Source organism: Corylus avellana, chromosome 4 (genome assembly GCF_965113065.1).
Source record: "Corylus avellana chromosome 4, dhCorAvel1.hap1.2, whole genome shotgun sequence".
Classification (NCBI taxonomy): Eukaryota; Viridiplantae; Streptophyta; class Magnoliopsida; order Fagales; family Betulaceae; genus Corylus; species Corylus avellana.
In genome coordinates this window covers 7,495,198-7,515,341 of record NC_142493.1, presented here as the reverse complement: position 1 = coordinate 7,515,341, position 20,144 = coordinate 7,495,198, and the positions used below count along the sequence as shown (strand labels likewise).

General features: G+C 37.0%; 2 protein-coding genes, 1 non-coding gene and 1 pseudogene across 4 annotated transcripts; 3 read left to right on the top strand and 1 right to left on the bottom strand.

Annotated features, from left to right (window-relative positions):
- The first annotated feature begins 221 nt into the window (after positions 1–221).
- On the top strand, positions 222–334 carry LOC132180134 (U5 spliceosomal RNA). The gene has a single exon (XR_009440029.1). It is a non-coding gene; the product is annotated as a U5 spliceosomal RNA (small nuclear RNA).
- Positions 335–3,471: 3,137 nt separating this feature from the next.
- Positions 3,472–10,357, top strand: LOC132179040 (fructose-1,6-bisphosphatase, cytosolic). Of its 2 annotated transcripts, XM_059591659.2 has the most exons (4): positions 3,472–4,491; positions 5,368–5,617; positions 9,029–9,396; positions 9,526–10,357. In XM_059591659.2, the coding sequence occupies exons 1-4, from the start codon at positions 4,398–4,400 to the stop codon at positions 9,924–9,926; spliced, it is 1,113 nt and encodes a 370-aa protein (XP_059447642.1). In that variant the 5' UTR covers positions 3,472–4,397; the 3' UTR covers positions 9,927–10,357. The 2 variants fall into 2 exon arrangements, with proteins under 2 accessions (XP_059447642.1, XP_059447640.1); XM_059591657.2 differs by lacking the exon at positions 3,472–4,491 and having other exon boundaries at positions 5,091–5,617; positions 9,000–9,396.
- Positions 10,358–10,719: 362 nt separating this feature from the next.
- Positions 10,720–12,486, top strand: LOC132179329 (UDP-glycosyltransferase 91C1-like; annotated as a pseudogene).
- Positions 12,487–14,030: 1,544 nt separating this feature from the next.
- Positions 14,031–14,594, bottom strand: LOC148586232 (uncharacterized). Its single transcript, XM_088515517.1, has one exon. It carries the CDS (start codon positions 14,592–14,594, stop codon positions 14,031–14,033), a length of 564 nt encoding a protein of 187 aa, XP_088371643.1.
- Between the last annotated feature and the right edge of the window lie 5,550 nt (positions 14,595–20,144).

The following is a 20,144-nucleotide window of genomic DNA, read 5'->3' as shown; positions in this document are numbered from 1 at the left end:
TAATAATTAGGAAGAGGGAGAATAGTCAAATGTTAATTGTTTTGTTGTGTGAAGGCTGATGAGAATACACGATATTCAAACGACAAGAGATATGTGCTCTGTATTATTATGCGGAGCTCTTCGGAGTTTGGACAAGGCAGTGTCCCACATTGCTAGAAAAGTGGAGTAGTGGACAGAGCTGCTACTATAAATAAGGACTCCATTGCGTCTTCCAATTACGGAGCCGTGCGGTGAGCACAGAGCGAACTATTCTTTCGCCTTTTACTAAAGAATACCGTGTGCGCACCGCAAACAGCGACATACGCCTATTTTTGTAGGGGTTTCTCCAAGTGGTTGAAGCCCCTAAAAGAATATTTAACAATTTCAATGGGGTCTCTGGTTTCATATGGAAAACATTCCAAGTAAAAATTAGGGGAGAGAGTTTGCATACTTTCTTAATTTATAAAATTAAAAATTACAAAATTTTAATTGAAAGTTTGAGGGAAGATTGTCATTTAGATGGCCGTTTAGGGAGGTATTTGTATTTTTTTTTAAGTTCAATGAAACATGCCAAAAGAAAATGCGATGCTCCAATGTTGGTTGGTAATTTTAGGGGGAGCAATTTGGGTCAAACCCTTCAATCTACTTTAATTTGTTTTGTTGGGTTTAAACTGTGTCGAAACTAGAGTATAAGACTTTGTGAGTCAACCATAATCTACTCATTCAATTGAGTGAGTTAGACTTCTAAATCATAATCCATGAATTCACCAATAAATGAGGAACCAACTTTTGAAAGAAATAAAATTTGATAAGCGTAGCATTTATCTTGAATTTAATAAATTCCTCTCTAAAATTTGTTTTGCATACAAAGGATATTGTAATGGGTCTAAAGTAGATAATTGGATGGAACAATATATTGTATTGTAGCCCATGAATTGTAGCGCATTTCTATTAGTAGATTAGTTGTTAGTTAGGCCCATGTAGTTGAAGTTGAGTCTATAGTAGGGGAGTCAATTCGGCCGGTTATAACTAGCTACTAACCGATAATTGGTAATTGGCCAATAGTTGGAAATAATAGGAAACTGGCTTCCAGTTATAGATTTTTGCATTTTAAAACACTCGGTTATAACCCCTTACTCGGTTATATTTATTTTTTAGGGTTAAAAACTTTTTTGGTACCTCGGTTTTAACGTTTTTATTTCTTTCCTCCTAAGTTTTAAAACTAGACAAATCTTGTATTTCACCTATGGGAAAAGACAAAATCAACACCTCCGTTAGTTTCCGTCAGCCCAAATAAACTGAATTCCACATGTCACTCCCATAATACGCCACGTGTCCTAAAAATAATTAAAAATTAAAAAATAATAATAACAAATAATAAAATTAAAAAAATTATTAAAAAAAATAAACCTTAAAAAAAATTAAAAAAATAAATAAATAAAAAGTGAAAATTTTATGGGGTGGCCGACCACCCCATTTTGGCCAATGGGGGTGGCCGGCCACCCCCATTTTGGCCTTGGGGGTTGCTGAGCCACCCCTAAGGCAGGGCCAAAAATGGGGTGGCCAAAACCACCGCCTTCAGCCTTAGGATGGCTTCGGCCACCCCCTACAGCCACAATGCGGGTGGCCGAACCACCACCAAGGCTTTGGGGTGGCTTTGGCGACCCCTGCAACTCCACTTGGGGTCGCCGAACCACCCCCAAGGGCCGGTGGTTCATCCGCCCCTAAACCTAGGGCTGTCAAAATTTACTGGGAAACCAGAAAATTGGAAACCGGGGACCCGGTTCCGGTTCCAGTCCCGGTTTTTGGCACCCGGGAAAACCGGAACTGGGTGCATATATAATTATATATATAAAATAATATATTTTAATATTTTATATTAATAATTTAATATATATATATATATTGTTTTTAGCCATTTACCACTTAGGGTTTTCACGCCTCTCTTCTTCCTTCCAGCCACCCTCTCTAACATACACACACACTCTGTCTCTTTCTCTCTCTCTCTCTCTCTCTCTCTGTCTTTTTGTCCATACATAATACATATATGTATTAGCATTGATTTTGTTGAGGGAGAGGAGTTTTGCTGGGTTTTGCCGAGGTAGAGGAGTTTTGGGTGGTTAATTTTGTGTTGTGGGTTTTCTGGGTGTTGCTGGGTTTTGCTGAGGGAGATGAGTTTTGGGTTGTTAATTTTCTGGGTTTTGCTAGGGTGTTCTCTGCCATGGCCGAATGGTGGAGTTTTGGGTTGTTAATTTTTTTATTTGATTTCATAGACGAGTTTGAGTTTTGGATTGGATGTTTTCTTTAGTGTTTGTAACAATGGAAAAACAAGATTGCTCGTGTTTGGAGAAGATGATGTTCTTGGACTAAGATGCAAGGTTTTTGTGGCTGGGTCCGGCAAGAAAGTTACTGGAGAAGGTGATCGTGGGTTTCTTAAAAAACCGGTTACCGGACTGGGACCCCGGTTTCCGATTCCGGTTTCTCAAAACTGAGAACCGGGGTACCCCGATTCTGGTTCCCGGTTTTGGCCAAAAACCGAGAAACCGGACCGGGTTGACACCCCTACCTAGATCGACCTTGGGGGTGGCTAAATGGTGGTGGCCAGCCACCCCCATTGGCCAAAATGGGGTGGCCGGCCACCCCACTGGCCAAAATGGGGTGGTCAGCCACCCCATAAAATTTTCACTTTTTTTTTTTTTTTTTAGGTTTAGTTTGTTTTATTATTATTTTTTTATTTTTAATTTTTAGGAAACGTGTTGCTATATTAATGGAGATGACGTGAAATTCCGTTAGTTGGGACTGACAGAAACTAATAGAGGTATTGATTTTGTCTTTTTCCATAGGTAATGTACCATATTTGTCTGGTTTTAAAATCTAGAGGAAAAAATAAAAACGTTAAAACCGAGGTACCAAGAAAGTTATTAACCCTATTTTTTAAAAAGGTATATATATATATATAATGTTTTTAAATACTTGTTTTTACTTTTTATTTTTGTTCTTTGGATCTAGAGTTGTTGTAAGGGGTATCTCTTTTGGTTGTTGGTTTGCTTAAATAATTGTTTTTATTGTTTTCTTTGGGTTTGTAGTTGGTGTAAGGAGATATCTCTTTTGGTTGTTGGTTTGTTTACATACTTGTTTTTATTGTCTTCTTTGGGTTTGTAGTAGTAAATATTTAATGTTTAATCTCATAAGAATGAGATTTGTAGTTAATATATGTAGATGTAGTTGTTTAATCTCATGTATTATGAGAGCTTTTAAAATGATTTTTTAGCACATTTTTAACCATTGGATTTTCAGGCCTAAAAATGCAAAAGCACTGATAGACAGATATAGCTTTTTTTTAGGTTTTTTATTTTTTTTGAACCACAACAAAGCCTAGCTTATTGGGCCAAAAAAACCCAATTTTTTTTTTTTTTTTTTTTTTTTTAAAAAAGGCCAAAAATGGCTAAATTAAGCCAAAAAAAGTAGGCCCAATACCCAAAATAGGCCCAAAATGCCTAATTTTTTAAAGACTCAGTTACCGGTCCAAATAACGTAACCGGTAGTTATTACATAATGGGTTCTGGTTTTCTAAATTGATTAACTGACTACCATGGTTCCGGTTAGCGGTTTTAGCCAATAACCACTAACCGGAACCAGGTTAACACCCCTAGTTTATATAAGACTTCTTAGATAATTGTAGAGGTATCAAAAGAATAGTTAAGTGTTTCTTTGTAAACTAGGACTCCGAGCATCTCCAATAGCTCAATCTTTCAATACACCAATGTTATCATTTCCATAATCCATTTGTATCATTCAACCATCAATCCAACCCATTTCATTTCAATCTGTTTTCATTACAATTCCTTTGTTTTCAGTAATGTTACACATAAATCCACCAAGAAGACCCATGGGCCAAGGATCCGGCATCTCTTGGAAACCTAATACGCTCATATGGGCTTCATGGGTACGGTCCAATATGAAGTCCATAGATACGGCGTCATCTACTGAACGCCCGGGCTACCTGCCCAAATCCGAGAGTACATTGGACCGAATCTTCTATACTTAATGACCATATACATTCGTTACATGGACAACTCACGAGTGTTGAGATCCTCAGAATAGTTACACTTTCCCTTTAAAGGACTCTCAACGGTTACGCGCTATCCTCGAAATCCTATTAATGGTCACAGCGGTTTCATATCAACCATAATGGATAGGAGGCATGAATATTACCTCCTTCAGCCGTTACGCTCGGATCCCAGATTCTTCGCCCGGTCATCATAGCTGCACCAATATGATCAGCTATAAAAGACCTCATCTCCGAAGAGACAAGTACGCACTCTGAATGTCATACTAAGCTTTATACTAAGTTCAAGCAAACACTGATTTAAGCATCGGAGGAGGAATCGCCGGCCACTTGCTGGAGCATCCTCTTGATGTGTGTTCTTGTTTACAGGATCAAAGGAAAGCAACCAAGAAAGAGTCCACCATTTACCCTTGGGTCCACCATATCGGAAACTGTTCCAACAGGTAACTATACTGTTACACATATCTAAATGAGAAATGATTCATGTTAATATTTTCTCCATCGTTTTCTCATTTTATCATACAAATTCAATATATCAACCATTAGATTTGTAGACTCATATGGATCATATATAATTCAATGATAGATTCATTTATTCACTATGGAGATGGTTAAAAATATAATGAATTATATTATTTCTCTATCTAAATTTATTGAATTTGATAGTATGACATGTCAGAGCCAATAGAATTGTGACACATATGTCATTGTGTATCTCACACAAATTTAATGGTGAATTCATCTATTCACTATGGATATAGTTAAAAATATAATGAATTCTATTATTTCTTTATCTAAATTTATTGAATTCGATAGTATAAAATAGTTAAAGCCAATAGAATTGTGACACGTTTCATTTAAGTCAATATCACACTAACATAATATGTTAAATCAATAAACGAAATTTAACTGTAAAAGTCAAATTATATTTTTGGCATACCAACAAAAGCTAATCTTAAGTAAACATTTGAACTGATTTTACATTTTTTTTTTCCTAATTAATATACACCTTTTTACAAGGGGAGGGGGGCTATGATCTTATCCGTTGTGTTTGTTTTCGAAGTCCTACTCGAATCTCTCCTACCTGGCCTGCATCTCAAATGACACGGCCTGTAAATTTCAAACCTTCGAACCGCTTATAACAATAACATGCAAACCCCCACAATTCCTCTATACTCATCTCAAATATTCCCGCTTAAATCCCACTGCATCCTCCCAAAGTTCCATCCTTTACCACCAAAAGCTCATCTTCTTCCTCACAGCTTGTTCTGTAGAAGACGAGGAATGGCTAATCTTGGTGGGTTTGGTTTTGGTGTCAGGTCACAAGTGGGTGGTGGTGCTTCAGGTGGGGTTGATGATGGGTTCTGTACTTTTCTACAGTATGTGGGTAAGGGAGGAATCGATGTGGGAGATGATCTGGTGGTCTTGCTTGATCATATACAGTATGCTTGCAAGAGAATTGCAGCTCTGGTGGCGTCTCCTCTCAGTTCCAGTCTTGGGAAACAGACCAGTCTTGCCGGCAGCAGTGGCTCTGGCAGGGATGCTCCGAAACCGCTCGATCTTGTCTCGGTAAGTTTACTTACTGTTGTTGGTTTTTGGGGTTTTTTTTTTTTAATTTTTTTAATTTATTTGTTTAGTCTAAGGTGGTTGGTCAATTGTTTGGTAGTCTTATAAATGCTTGCATCTTATTTTCGATGTGGGATTTCAGTTGGGAAGGAATGCTTTTTATTAATTTTATAAGGGTCATTAGGTTTGGGTATCTCTTGTAACAAATGAAATACGCGCTCTAATTGGATTTGATGATGTGGTTGTGAAAGAAAAAGAAAATCAAAGTTATATGGTAGTCGAATATTAGTCTACTAAATAGCATTACTCAATTCCGAAAGTACAAGTCTAGGATTGGGAGAGCTATAGCTTCTACTTGAATTGTGTAAGTATATTTAGAATTGTTCCCCACATAGCGAAAAGGAATGCGTATGCCGGGGATCAAACTGTATTAGACACTGATGCCCTTGTGAAAATATTGTAAAGCTTCTGCCTTGGACTCAGCTATGCAAGAAAGTGATCTCTTGATGAGAAAAAAATGACTGATTGCAGTCTTGTGTCACACTTTGCAGTTAGACTTAGAAGAATGATAGGCTTGGGAGGCTTAAAAGTTTCTTGATACATACACATCAAGTATTTAAGATGTTGCATGGTAATGGATTTTGGACCAGATCAGCCAATCATGCCTGCTGTTCTAACGGAAACTCTAATTCTGTACACATCATAACTTGTTAAGCATGGAAAATAATGTCTAAATAAACAAAGAAGTATCATTATCCAGGTTCAGCTATGTGCCTAATAAAAATAATAGAGCTCTTCCAGCAATTGCAAGGACAGCATCTGCTTGTATATATACACACATAAAGAAGCAGCATAAGAGGTTGCCACAACCATATTCTATGACGTAAGTGCACAATACATGACCACAAACTTCTAGGAGTTGATAAACTGTAACACCTCAGTCCTATATTGAGAAAATGAATTACTGACATAGAGTGAGGAAATTATAAAAGGTACTCACGCGTACCAAGTCCCACATTGGTTTCTTATTAAGTGAGGCTGAGCTTTATAAGTGATTATAGAGAGTTTTAAATTGACTAGTCATTTTGGAGTGATAGCGCATTAGTGTTTTTTCTGGGCAATTAGAAATGGTATCAGAGCAACCTAGTAATATCATGTGGTATTGTAGCATTGCATGATGTAGCCATGACAAAGTCATCAAGGATTTAAGGTGGGAAAATTGCACCTCAGTCCCACAATGAGAAGATGAATAACTCACATAAAGTGGGTGGATTATAAAAGGCACTCATAGATACTAAGTCTCACATTGGTTCCTTAAAAAGTGAGATTGAACTTTATAAGTTATTCTAGGGAACTCCAAATTGAATAGGAGGAGTGCTACACATCCCAAATTTTCCTCCCAAAAGTTAGTTCCCAAATGATGTGTCACCATCTCATGAGATTTATTATTTTGGAAAGTGTGTCATCAACTCATGGGATGGTGACACATCATTTGGGAACCAATTTTTGGGAAGAAAATTTGAGATGTGTAGCATTTCTCATTGAATATTCTTTTTGGAGTGATAGCATAGATGTGGTTAACGATTTTTCCAAGTCATTACATAAACTAAAAGGAAGAGGCGCCCTAAGTATGGTGGATCATTTACCTTGAATCGGGGGTACATTCTGGAGACCTGCTTTGTATGGAAATTTCATAGCTCAACAAGCCAATTCCAAAAATATAATGCCAAGGCACCAAAAATCTGATGTAGTGACAATATGGCAACCATGTCATATGGATGCTTAGTCGGATAAAATTGAAGACTAAAAGCTTTCTTTGGCTTGACTAGAAATTACTTTATATATATATTCTCGATTCATGTTTGCAAATTAGTACATTTTATCATCTCCTCGTAGGTTATTTTTTTTGAACTACCTTGGCCTTGATATCTTGGAGTGTATTAAACCATCTAGTAGATTGTACTTTTTGGAAGTTGTAATAAAATTAGCATGAAAAATATTATATATACCCTCTGTGAAGGAAGAGTGGAAAACAACATTGAATCTATTTTGATATAATACAAATTTAGTTGAGCATTGCTCCCTTTTTCCTCTCTTTCTCTTGTTGTGGATCATTGTTATACATTGTCCCTTTCTTCCTCGTAAACCCAATCCTCATCATTTAGTATCAAAGCTTGCAATTACGCTCTTGGGTTATCTTTCCTTTCATCCTCTCTTGGCTACACAAGGAGGTGGAGGAAGACGTGGTAACCAGAAGGGAGACTTGAGAGATAAAAGGGATGTTGAACTTCAAGCACTTTGAAGACAAGTTGAGCAACTTACCTTGCAACTTGAATGCCAAGAACTAGTAGTGAGCGTAGTGAAGCAAGTCGTGGGTCTTCTAGTGATGAATCCGATGTGAATCCCTTTACCAATCGTGGTGGGAGGACATTCTATTGAGATTCTGACTCTTTGAAGATTGACTTACTGGAGTTACATGGTCTCCTTCAACCTGGAGAGTTTCTTGAGTGTCTTACTGCCATTGAGAAATTCTTTGACTACAAGGTGACGCCAAAGAATCTACTTGTGATGCTAGTAGCAACATGGATTCATGGCTATGCTTCAGCATGGTGGGATAAAGTCCAAGAGATGAGACTTTGCAAAGGCAAGCCAAAGATTTCTTCTTGGGAGAATATGAAGTATAGGCTTAAAGATAAATTCCTTCCAGTGTACTTTGCTCAAATGGCCTATTCTCAATTTAACAACCTTCGCCATGAATCTAAAAGTGTGATAGATTACACCAAAGAATTTTACCAACTCATGGCTCACGATGATATTCTACTCAGCTAAGGTGTATAAAGCCCAATAACTCAATGATCACTCAAATAACATTTGGTCCTGTCAATCTAATTTGTGTCCAACCTGTATTAGCAAACCAAAATTCACAATCAACGAAAGTCAATTAAGAAAATATATTGACAGTGCTTACCTCAGAAAGGGAGGTTTGGTAACATAGAAGCAGTAATATCTGCAAATGTCCAGCTTGCCTTATCTGGATTTGCCAGGAAAGGAATAAGCAGACTTGTCATGGAATTGAGCTTTTCTGGAATAAGCTTAAGCTTATTTTCCTAGAATTCCTGCATGATTTGATGACTGCTATGGGTGGTATTCTTTTCTGTTTTTTTCTTTTCCCTCTTTTTTTGAATCTTTTAAATTTTAGATTGTAACTTCTAGGGGACATGTATATTTCCTGTTTTTCTTGTTATGCCCTTTCACTGCACTGTTTACTTCTCAAAGAAGAAAACTCTTGTTTTACAGCAACTAAGTTTTCTACCACCAGTAGTGGTAAAGAGGGCAGAAACAACTATGCGTGACAGGCCAATATTTCTTGTTGTGCATTGTGCAGAATGAAATCATTTTGTCATCTCTTCGCAGTTCTGGAAAAGTTGCAGTAATGGCTTCAGAAGAGGATGATGCTCCCATCTGGTTAACTGATGATGGTTCATTTGTGGTGGTAACGGATCCCCTCGATGGTTCTCGAAATATTGATGCATCCATTCCAACCGGAACAATTTTCGGAATTTATAACCGCCTTGTGGAACTGGATCATCTCCCCAAGGAGGAGAAGGCTTCACTGAATTCACTCCAAACTGGAGCGAGGCTTGTAGCTGCTGGGTATGTTCTGTATTCATCAGCTACAATACTCTGCATCAGCTTTGGTTCGGGAACACATGCATTTACTTTGGATCATTCAACAGGAGATTTCATTCTCACACATCCAAGCATTAAAATTCCTCCTCGAGGTAATCATGAATCAGTTCATGTGAATTGTATGATAATGATGCATAAATGCTATCAGATTGTTATTAGTATTCATTTGAACTTAAAAGAGGAAAACTAATATTTAAGCTAAGAAGACTTTATTATGTCAGGACAAATCTATTCAGTAAATGATGCACGATATTTTGACTGGCCCGAAGGGTTAAAGAGGTATATTGACACTGTGAGACAAGGAAAAGGCAGATACCCCAAGAAGTACTCGGCCCGTTATATATGTTCTCTTGTAGCTGATCTCCATCGAACTCTAATGTATGGAGGGGTGGCAATGAATCCCAGGGACCATCTTCGTTTAGTTTATGAGGCAAACCCTCTTAGTTTTCTTGTGGAGCAAGCTGGGGGCAGAGGTTCTGATGGTAAAAGAAGGATTCTTTCAATTCAACCAGCTAAGCTGCATCAAAGACTTCCTCTGTTTCTTGGAAGTTTGGAAGACATGGAAGAGTTGGAGAGTTATGGTGATGTTCAACAGAAAGTAAATCCTGGTTATGAAGTTTGACACTATAATAATCTCCAAATTCCATTGGTTATGGTATAAATCAACTTGGGCTTTCTTTAGTTTACAAGTAATGCTAGAAATTACATTTTTATTTCATAATTATCCCACAATGGTAACGTAGCAGTCCCAACCAATTTTTGACTCATTCTTTGTTAGTAAAATAAAAATAAAAAAATTAAAATTGTTGGGATTGCCATGTCAGCTTTATGAGATAATTGTGAGATAAAATGTGGTATCTAACATTTTTTCTATTATGTTTATATCTGACCAACCGAACTATCAAGAGTTGTAAAATCCCTATATTTCTAGAAGATGTCTCCTCTCCATTTTCTTGGCCTTTTCAGCATGTAAAGATTCTGTATTCTTTTCATCAGTGTGATTTGTTCTGTGTTAAAAGTATTCTAATTGGACATGTATTTGCAAGCTTTGTCCATTATTTGCAAACATTATTAGTTCAAACAGAATTGAATAAACATTTTTCACCGATTTAAACAAACCAATAAATTCAAGTCTTACAATCAAACATGTTTTGACATTAAATTTATGGACATAAAAAAATTAACATCGTGCAGCCTTGGGACCTTCTGGACCATCACAATAAAGAAGGACCATCATCATAAAGAGGGCTATCTATCTACATCTTTTCATTGGGCTGGGGAATATCGTAAATAGTTTTCAAGATATCCACAGAAACAGCCAAAGCAAAGCCGCTGGACTCGTATAAATGTATAGGCTAACTCCAAAGTCTTTAGTTATCCATTGAGGTGAAGTTCTAATATTTCACTTTCAGGCTAAAAGAGAAATCATGGCTTCCAAACAATACCATGTTATGATGTTCCCATGGATGGCATTTGGGCATATGATCCCATTTCTTGAGTTATCCAAACAGTTGGCAGCAAAGGGTATTCGGATTTCCTTCATTTCCACCCAAAGAAATGTTCAGAGGTTGCCTTCGATACCTACACTTTTAGCAGACAACATGAAGTTTGTGGAGCTCCCACTGCCCTCAGTTGATGGCCTCCCTGAAAATTGTGAGGCCAGCGTTGACTTGGAAAGAGAGCAGATTCCGTATCTGAAGAAGGCGTGTGGTGCGTTACAAGCACCAATTGAAAAGCTGATCCATAAGGATCCCCCACACTTAATTCTGTTTGATTTCATCCACTGCTGGATCCCTGAAACGGCTGCTAAATTTGGTGTGCCTTGTGCCTTTTTCAGTGCTTTTTCTGCAAGTGCATTAACCTTTGCAGGGCCACCTGCAGAGCTGAAGTCCCTCAACAAACGAAACAAAGCTGAAGATTTTTCGGTGCCACCAATATGGGTTCCTTTCCCTTCTCTCGTCTCCTACAGGCCCGATCAGGCGGCAGGTTATCTCCAACACTTCTACTCTCCTGACATAATAGGGATGTCAACCGGCCAACGCATGGCTACAACTCTGGACGGCTGCGACTTTGTTTCATTAAGAAGCTGTCGGGAGTTGGAAGGAGGATATCTAAGTCTCCTTGAAGAACTCTTGCGAAAGCCAGTTTTACCTGTCGGATTACTCCCTCCAAGTCCGAGATTTGGAAACAACATTAATCATATTGACACCAACTGGTCTACTACTCTCAACTGGCTGGAAAAACAAACACCCAAGTCTGTTGTTTTTGTAGGGTTTGGCACCGAGTACAAAATGCCCGTTGAACAAGTGCATGAATTGGCCTATGGGCTTGAACTCTCCAAGCTTCCGTTTATGTTGATTCTCAGAAATCCCGAGGGGCTAAGCAGTTCAGAATTATTGCCTGGTGGGTTTTTTGATCGAATCTCTGACCGAGGCATGGTTTCTCTTGGTTGGGCGCCACAAGCAGGTTAAATCACCTTTTATCTCAAAAGTTTTGACCAATATAAACTTAGCATATAAAATATTTAATCGAAATCGAAAGTAAACTGTAAAGACAATATTTGAATTCATGATCTTTGTTCTGATACCATGAAGGAGATGTTAGTATACATTATCATTACCGTATTAAGATATTTGTGATATTGTATTTTATAATATTCTCGGCCTATTAAAAATACAAGCTTTTTTTATTATTATTTTTTTAAATGTATTTTATTTAGCTTGTCTGTTTTTTTCTCAGGTAGAAATTCTGGCTCACCCTGCAATTTTAGGGTGTCTCTTCCACGCTGGTTGGGGATCAATTATCGAGTCGCTTGGTTTTGGACACCCACAAATTCTGATGCCCATGGTGGCTGACCAGAATCTAAATGCCAGACTATTAGTGTAGAAGGGTATTGGCCTTGAGGTTCAAAGGAACCCAGACGGCTCGTTCGACCGAGACGCCATTGCCAAGTCCTCGAGGCTGGTTATAGAAGAGAAAGAGGGAGAGGCACTAAGACTGAAGGCAGCTCAGATGCAAGGAATTTTTGCCAACCAGGAGCTTCATGAGAACTACATAAACAATCTCATTCAGTTTATGGGCTCTTACAAAAAAAATGATCATCAAACACCTATGGAAGATGCTAAGAAGTTCTAGCCTATCGATCGATGATTACCCTTTACTGTTGTGAATGTGTTTATTGTTCAATAAAGTTTTTGGATTGCAGCCATCTAGTGTTTTATGTTCTATGATATTAGAGATAAAGGGCAAGAAAAAATAAAGTTAAACATAAATTATTAAAAGTACTAAAAAAATGTAAGTAAGGAAATAAATAAACAATTTAACAAAATTTATTTATTGTTTAAAACATATAAATTAATTTGCAATTTACATTGTCATGTTTAGGGCTAATTTATTGATTAGTTGTCCTCGTATATATGAGTTTTTATATTTTGAAATCAAATGATTTCTCTATAATCTCATATAACTACGTACAATTATATATTTCATTCAATTAATATATATATATAGAAACAACTAATTTGAAAAAAAATCTAAATATAAAAGTTTGCATAGACATATTCTTTCTTAACCGGTAAATAACATTGTAAAAGATTAAAAATTTGATACATAGCTTATGCATTATGCATGGAGGTTCGTTGGCATGTGAAAAGTGATATTATTGTCTCGTACAAAAATGCTCATAACAACCAAAAAATGTGTAGTAGCTATATGTTGCTGGTTAGAGCATTCAGATTGAGCTCTTCAAAATTTCTCTACATTTAACTCTAAAAATCTTCTTTTGTTGATTTAGCTAACCACTTTCTTAAATGATGTACTAAAGATCATGCTCTCTAAATGTTTATTTCTTTAGTGAATACTCGATTAGTACTTTGATTGTATGAGCTTGAAAATATGGCCGAAGCTTTCTAGATGCAATTGTTAAAGCAAAACCAAGCTTTCCCTAATGAGACTCTGAAAGCACACTTAGCAGGATTTAGCTTCATCCTGTACCGTTTCAATGTCTTGAATGCTTCCTGCAGATCTTTCACATGATCTGTACACAGTATACTCTTGACAAGCATATCATTAACATAAACCTCCACATTCTTCTCAATCTACTCTCGAAACATCTTGTTCACTAGCCTTTGATAAGTAGCACCACCATTTTTCAAACCGAAAGGCATAACTTTATAACAATATAAACCTCGGTCGGTGATAAATGTTGTCTTCTCTTGATTAGATGGGTGCATGAAAATCTAATTATAACCAGAAAATGCATCCATAAAACTCAGCAACCCATATCCAGATGTTGAATCAACCAATGAACTAATATGTGATAGTGGAAAACTATCTTTCGGACATGCTTTATTATAAGATCAGTAAAGTCCACACACATTCTCCATTTTCTATTAGACTTCTTGACCATTACTACATTGGCCAACCAATCGAGATAATATACTTTTTCAATAAACCGAGATTTGAGCAGCTTGTCTACTTCCTCGGCGATAGCCATATTTCGTTCAGGAGCAAATTCTCTTCACTTTTGCTTCACTGGTTTTATCTCCGAATTCACATTCAATTGATGAACAATATCCTTCGGATCAATCGCAGGCATATCTTCATGAGACCAGGCAAAGACTTCTAAATTCTCCCGAAGGAATTGAATAAGAATCTCTTGAACTTCTGAAGTTAACTGAGACCCTATCTTAACAACTTTCCCTTCTACTATCACTATATCAATCAACTACTCAGCTGGTGCTCTTTTTAGATCACTCTTCTTTTCACTGCCCATATTACTGATTGTCAAAAGTTCAGATTCTGAAGGTTTTTTCAGAGATGTATTATAACATCTTCTTGCTACAACTTGATCTCCTTTAACTTCACCAACCCCTTCAAGCGTCGGGAACTTCATCTTCAGATTGTACGTTGAAGTTGCAGCCTTCAACTGATTTAAGGTTGGACAGCTGATGATTGCATTGTAAGCAGATGGTCGGTCAACCACCAAAAAATCCACCATAATAGTAGCTTGCTTAGGAGCAGTTCCTGCTGTAACAAAAAAAGAAATCACTCCTATAGGTTGAACTTGCTCTCCTGCAAATCCTACCAATGGTGACAAAAAAGCTTTGATCTTTTCCCAACCAATACCTAATTGTTGAAATACTATCCAGTACAGAATATTTGCTGAGCTACCATTGTCCACCAAGACTCGATGAACAGCATGGTTAGCCACTATTACAGTTACCACCAGTGCATCATCATGAGGCATTGAAATCTCCTTTGCATCTTCCTCTAAAAACGCCAAAACCATAGGGTCCTTCTTTTGCACCTTGGAAGGCCTTTCAAGAAGAAGAATTTCTTCTTCTCTCGCCTGCCTTGCATAAGCCTTCCTTGCTGAACTAGACTCTCCTCCTCCAACTCATCCTCCTGAAATTGTCTGAATCTCACCAATAACAGCTTGGTTCTGAGGATTTTGTTGATTGTTCTGATCAAGTCTCAGTTCATCATGCCTTCGCCTTTGATCACGTCCTTTCTCAGGAGTATCATCATTTTGCTCTAACCTTCGAGGTCGATTTTTTTGAGGATTTTTGTCTTTTTCCTTTTCTTCAGCTAGGAATTTTAATAACTTCACATTCCTGACAAATTTTTCAATTTCCATCCATAGAGTTATACAATCTTCGGTGTGATGACCATGATCATTATGGTATTCACAAAACTTCTAATTATTACGCTATGAGGAGGAGTCCTCATCTTTGCTGGCCATCTGAAGTTCGGATCTCTTTTCACCTCCATGAAAACCTTAAAAATAGTTGTATTTAAAGGTGTCCATCTAATATACTGCAATTGATTCTGCTTGTGAGGTGGCTCAGTCTTCTTCTCTGGATTTTTAAAATTCTTCTTATCTTTCTTTTTCTTTCCATCAAGAGTCCTTGATTCCACCTTAGCAGTACTAGAAGTACGCTTATCTCCTTCGGCTTTAGACTTCATCAAGGCTACAATAGTTTCTCCTTGATTAATGAACTCTTCAACTTTGTTCATAAACTGTCGAAGAGTTCCCAATGTCGGTTTTCGAGCCAATTCAGCCATCAATGGCCCTTCAGTTTTAATTCCGTGCATCAATGCTAAAAGGACTGTCTACTCATTCGGGCTCTCCACCGTTAGCTTCTCTCGATTGAATCGCAACATGTAGTCTTTTAAAGACTCGGTTTTCCCTTGTGTGAGAGATAATAAATAAGCAGGACTTTTCTTCCTTTTACGGATTGCAAGGAATTGACTCAAAAATTGTCGACCGCGAGAATAAAAACTATCAACAGATTTGGGACTCAACCCCCCAAACCATTCTTTAGCTACTCCCCTCAAAGTTAAAGGGAAAGGTCGGCAAGCAATTTCATCAGGAGTATCATGGAGAATGATATGAGCTCGAAAACTCTCCATCTGATCAGTAGGGTCTCCACTCCCATCATACTTATCCACCCGAAGAACTTTAAACCTATCAGGGAGAGGATATCTCATCACCCGATCGGTAAAAGGCAAATTTGTATGCTGCATAAGATCTTCAGTTACAGACTAATTTTCTCCATTTTCAATCAAAAGAGCCATTTTTTCATATCTTTCTTTAAGACCTTGAACTTCTTTATTTACAAGAATTTCCTCAAGCTTTACATGATGTGAATGACTATGATGAGATTGACTATGATGGGATTTACCATGATTAGATCTACTATGATAAGACTTCTCATTGAGAAATAAATCATTGTAAGACCTTTTCCGATGAGAATTTTCTTTTGTTTGGACAGTCGTATTATGATTTCCATGTACAGAACTTTCATCATCTTGTTGGATTGATTGTTGTAAGATTGGTGGTTGTGTCTCTTTGAATATCTCTTCTCGCCTTTCTTCAAGCACTAGATCTTTTCTAGGAAGTAACTTAGAAACAATATCTTCATTTTGTTTCTTCATAGCCTCCATTGATTCGGCAATACACTTCATGAAATTTTTCAATAAAGCTATCTGAGTATTTGGATCATGAGATGTTCCACGAACATTAGTTTGAACATTCGGAACATGATGTGGAGGTGCACTCACCATGCCAGAATTTTAATATTAGTAAGAACCGATAAAAATCAATTCTCACGGACGGCGCCAAACTGTTGATACACAATTTTCCGAGTGGTGATGTGGCACGAACCCTGTGAGTGTTGCGACGTCCAAGGAATCACCTAGCTACAAAATAGGAAAGAATAGGATCAGAGCTGCTAGTGTTTGCCGATAAGGATTAGCTCCGATGCCGAAATCAGTCACTATGTTTAGAAGAATGCATGAACTCAAAGACTATAAGTGAGAGAGAATTGAAAATGTCAGATTAAGGAAAAGATTGCTAAAAGTTGAAATGGGACCTCCCTTTTATAGGCATTAGATAGTAACTGTCCATCTGGCATAGTGGTCCTCCTGAGGATCCACGTGTCATATACTGACTTGGTGAATCCACAGAGAATGCCACATAAGTAGATGATGTTTCCCGAGTATTCCTTGCGAGTATGTATCTTGTTCAGTTTACCGAGTTTCTGATTAAGAGACAAGTACTCCTCAGTTTACCGATCTTTAAGCTGAGTATAATTTACCGATCCTTAAGTTGAATATACTTTACCGAGCTTAAATGGGTGCAAGTAACCGAGTTTGTATTGTGGGCCGGGTAATTGTTTGTTGGGCTTAATGTGGCTGATCCATGACCCAACAGAACTTTAGGACTGTCTTCCCTGACTATGTTAGCAAAGAGATGGAGGATCTGGGTATTGGCGTCAGGCTTGGAATTTGGGTAGAATCATGAGTAGCACTAGATGCAAAGGTGGGGAAGTAGGAGAAGAAAGATGACATCCTGGCTGATGATGTGAAGAGGATGTAGGTATGGATATGCAGGGCTTGAGTAACTGGAATGACAGAGGAAATCAAAGTCACATCAAAGACAAGGGCATGGAGAGGTGGAGAAAGTGACGTGAGGAGAGGAGAAAGCGCATAGCTTCGAACCGGAGCCAAAAAGGGTCGGCGTTTTTTGAGGGTTTGGCCCTTGGAGGTGGCCGAAGCACCAGGGCAAATGGGTCAGCCACTCCAGTTCTACCTTTTTTTTCTTCTTTTTTTCAATATATATATATATATATACACACCAAGGCGAAGGGGTGGAAGCGCAGCAATTAAAATGACAGAAAATAATATGCAGGGATATGGGGATAGGATGATTAGGCGGTATAAGCACCTGACATTAATGGCATGTAGTAATTAAAATTAATGATAATTAATGGAATGAAAAATGTAATAATGATAATGAGGAAATATGAAAGGGATAGGGTAATCAGGCGGTAATCCACCTTGCAGGAATGTAGCGCAATATAAAAGTAATTAAGAGTAATAATCCGAAATTTTAATAATTGCAAACTTATTATTTCTGCAACAGAGATTACTTACAAAAGTAACAACAGGGTAGAATACAAGGAAAAGTAGTAGGAGTGAAGGAGCAAAGCATGATACAAGTAGAGAGGTTGAGAGGCCTAGAGTATCTCAGAACTAGTTGAAAGCTTCTGCCTCAACAATAAGGGAGTTCATCATTTTATAGGAGAATTCCAATGGGTAAAATAAAATTACATTAGTAAAATTTATTGGCAAAAGTAAATTCTCACAGCACTGTAGTGTTGGCAAACAAAATATTCAATAGTGAAAGTAACAATAATAATGTCTTCAGTAGTAGCAGAAGAGCAGGGCAATAATGGCAGCACTGTAGTGTCGGCAGAAAAAATAGTCAATAGTGAAAGTAGCAAAGATAAAGGCTTCAATCGGTAATCGGTGAAAGGTGAATCAATCAGAGACTTTAATAGTGAATCATCAGCATCAGTCATGAAAAGTAAATCAATTTGTGACTTCAACAGCAGCATCAATCCAAGAAAATAAAGACAGCACTAGCTTCAATAGTGAAGGTAAAAACAACAACATCGATAATATTACAGATCTTCAAGTCCAGGGAAATAATCTTCAGGGCTATAACTAGAATTCCCAAACTATTCTCTTTTTGGATCAATAGTAGCTTTAGAAGTTGCTTCAGATTCTTCTTCATCATCTTCATCTGAGCTGTCATCTAGAGATTTCAATATTTTCATCATCTTTTTTCAAAATATATTTAGCAGATTTACAATCAATACGTAATAGAAATTTTTAGTTTAGTAAATCAGATTGAAATTTAGTAATGCATAAAACAAGAGAAAGAATTTCTTTTTTAATTGTACTATAATTAGTTTGTGCATTATTCCAAGATCCAGAATGGAACTGAACAATTTGTTCAGGAGATCCAAGGAAACAACCTATTTCAGAATACTTCCAAAGCCAATTTCAGAGGCATCAGTTTCAACAATTTTGAAAGTATTATCAGAAGGAATACCAAAGCAAGGTAGAGTCTTAACATGAGTCTTAATTTTTCTAACAAGTGAAGTATGAATATCAGTCCAGGGAGGGGGATTGTTTTGTAATCTATCAAACAGAGGCTTGCAATGTTTTCTCAAATCTTTGTAGAAGTCAGCAATGTAATTCAATGAACCCAAAAATCTCTGGAGCTGGGTTTTATCAGTGATAACATTAGGGAATTTATCAGCAAATGGAATAACTCTATCAATGGGACGTATTTGTCCTTCAAAAATATCAAAACCAAAGAATCTAATTTTGGTATGGAAAAGCTTAATCTTTTTAGAAGAGACTACAAGTCCATTATGTTTAACAGTATCTAGAAACGAATTCAAATGTTTCTAGTGTTCATCAATAGATTTGGAGTATACTAAAACATCATCAATGTAAACAATAGTGAAATGGCTAAAAGGATTGAGGATATCATTCATAATATTCTGGAATTCACTTGGAGCATTCTTTAGACCAAAGGGCATAACATTCCATTCATAATGACCAAAAGGGGTGGTAAAAGCAGTCTTATATCTATCCTTATCAGCTATTTGGATCTGCCGAAATCTTGACTTCATATTGAACTTAGAGAAAACTAGCGCTTCACTAAGACGATTTACAAGGTCTTTCCTATTAGGGATAGTGTATCTAATCCATTCTAACACATCATTGAGTAGTTTGTAATTTATGACCAATCTAGGGGTTCCTCTTTCAAGTTCAGCATTTTTCATAACATAAAAAGCAACACAAGACCAAGGAGATTTGCTCTTGCGTATGATTCCTTTAGAATGTAAATCAGTAATTTCTTTTTGGCAAAATTCCAAAGTTTCAGTATTCATTTAAATAGGTCTAGCTTTAGTAAGAATTTTATTTTCAAAAAAATTCTTAACATAAGGCAGAGAAACAATATGTTTTTTCCTATGCCAAAAAGCATTAGGAAGTTCATAACAAATAGTATCAATAATCAAAGTATTAAAAGCAACAATCTTTGATTGTAAAAATTTATCCGAAAGTTGTTCGGCAATTTTTTTGTATTTGACTTCTTGTTTTACGAAATTCAAATGTTTAGTCTTCGCAGAGATAATGTTCAACCTATTAACATCAATTTCAAATTTTGAAACAAAAGGGAAATGAACTTCAACGCCCATTCTAACAGTTGAAACTCTAGATTCATCAACAGAGAAAGGGTAAAACATGGCAATAAAGGGAAGTCCAAGGATAACTTTATCAGACATATTTTTAACAAGAACAACAGATATATGAAAACAGACATCGTTTTGGCAAACATGAACATTATTTAATTCATACTTAATATGTAAATGGTTACCACTGGTAGAGTTTAATCTTTCAGTAGACTTTTCAAAATATTTACTAGGGATAAGTCCTTCTTGGATGCAATTTACATCAGAACCAGAATCAATCAAAG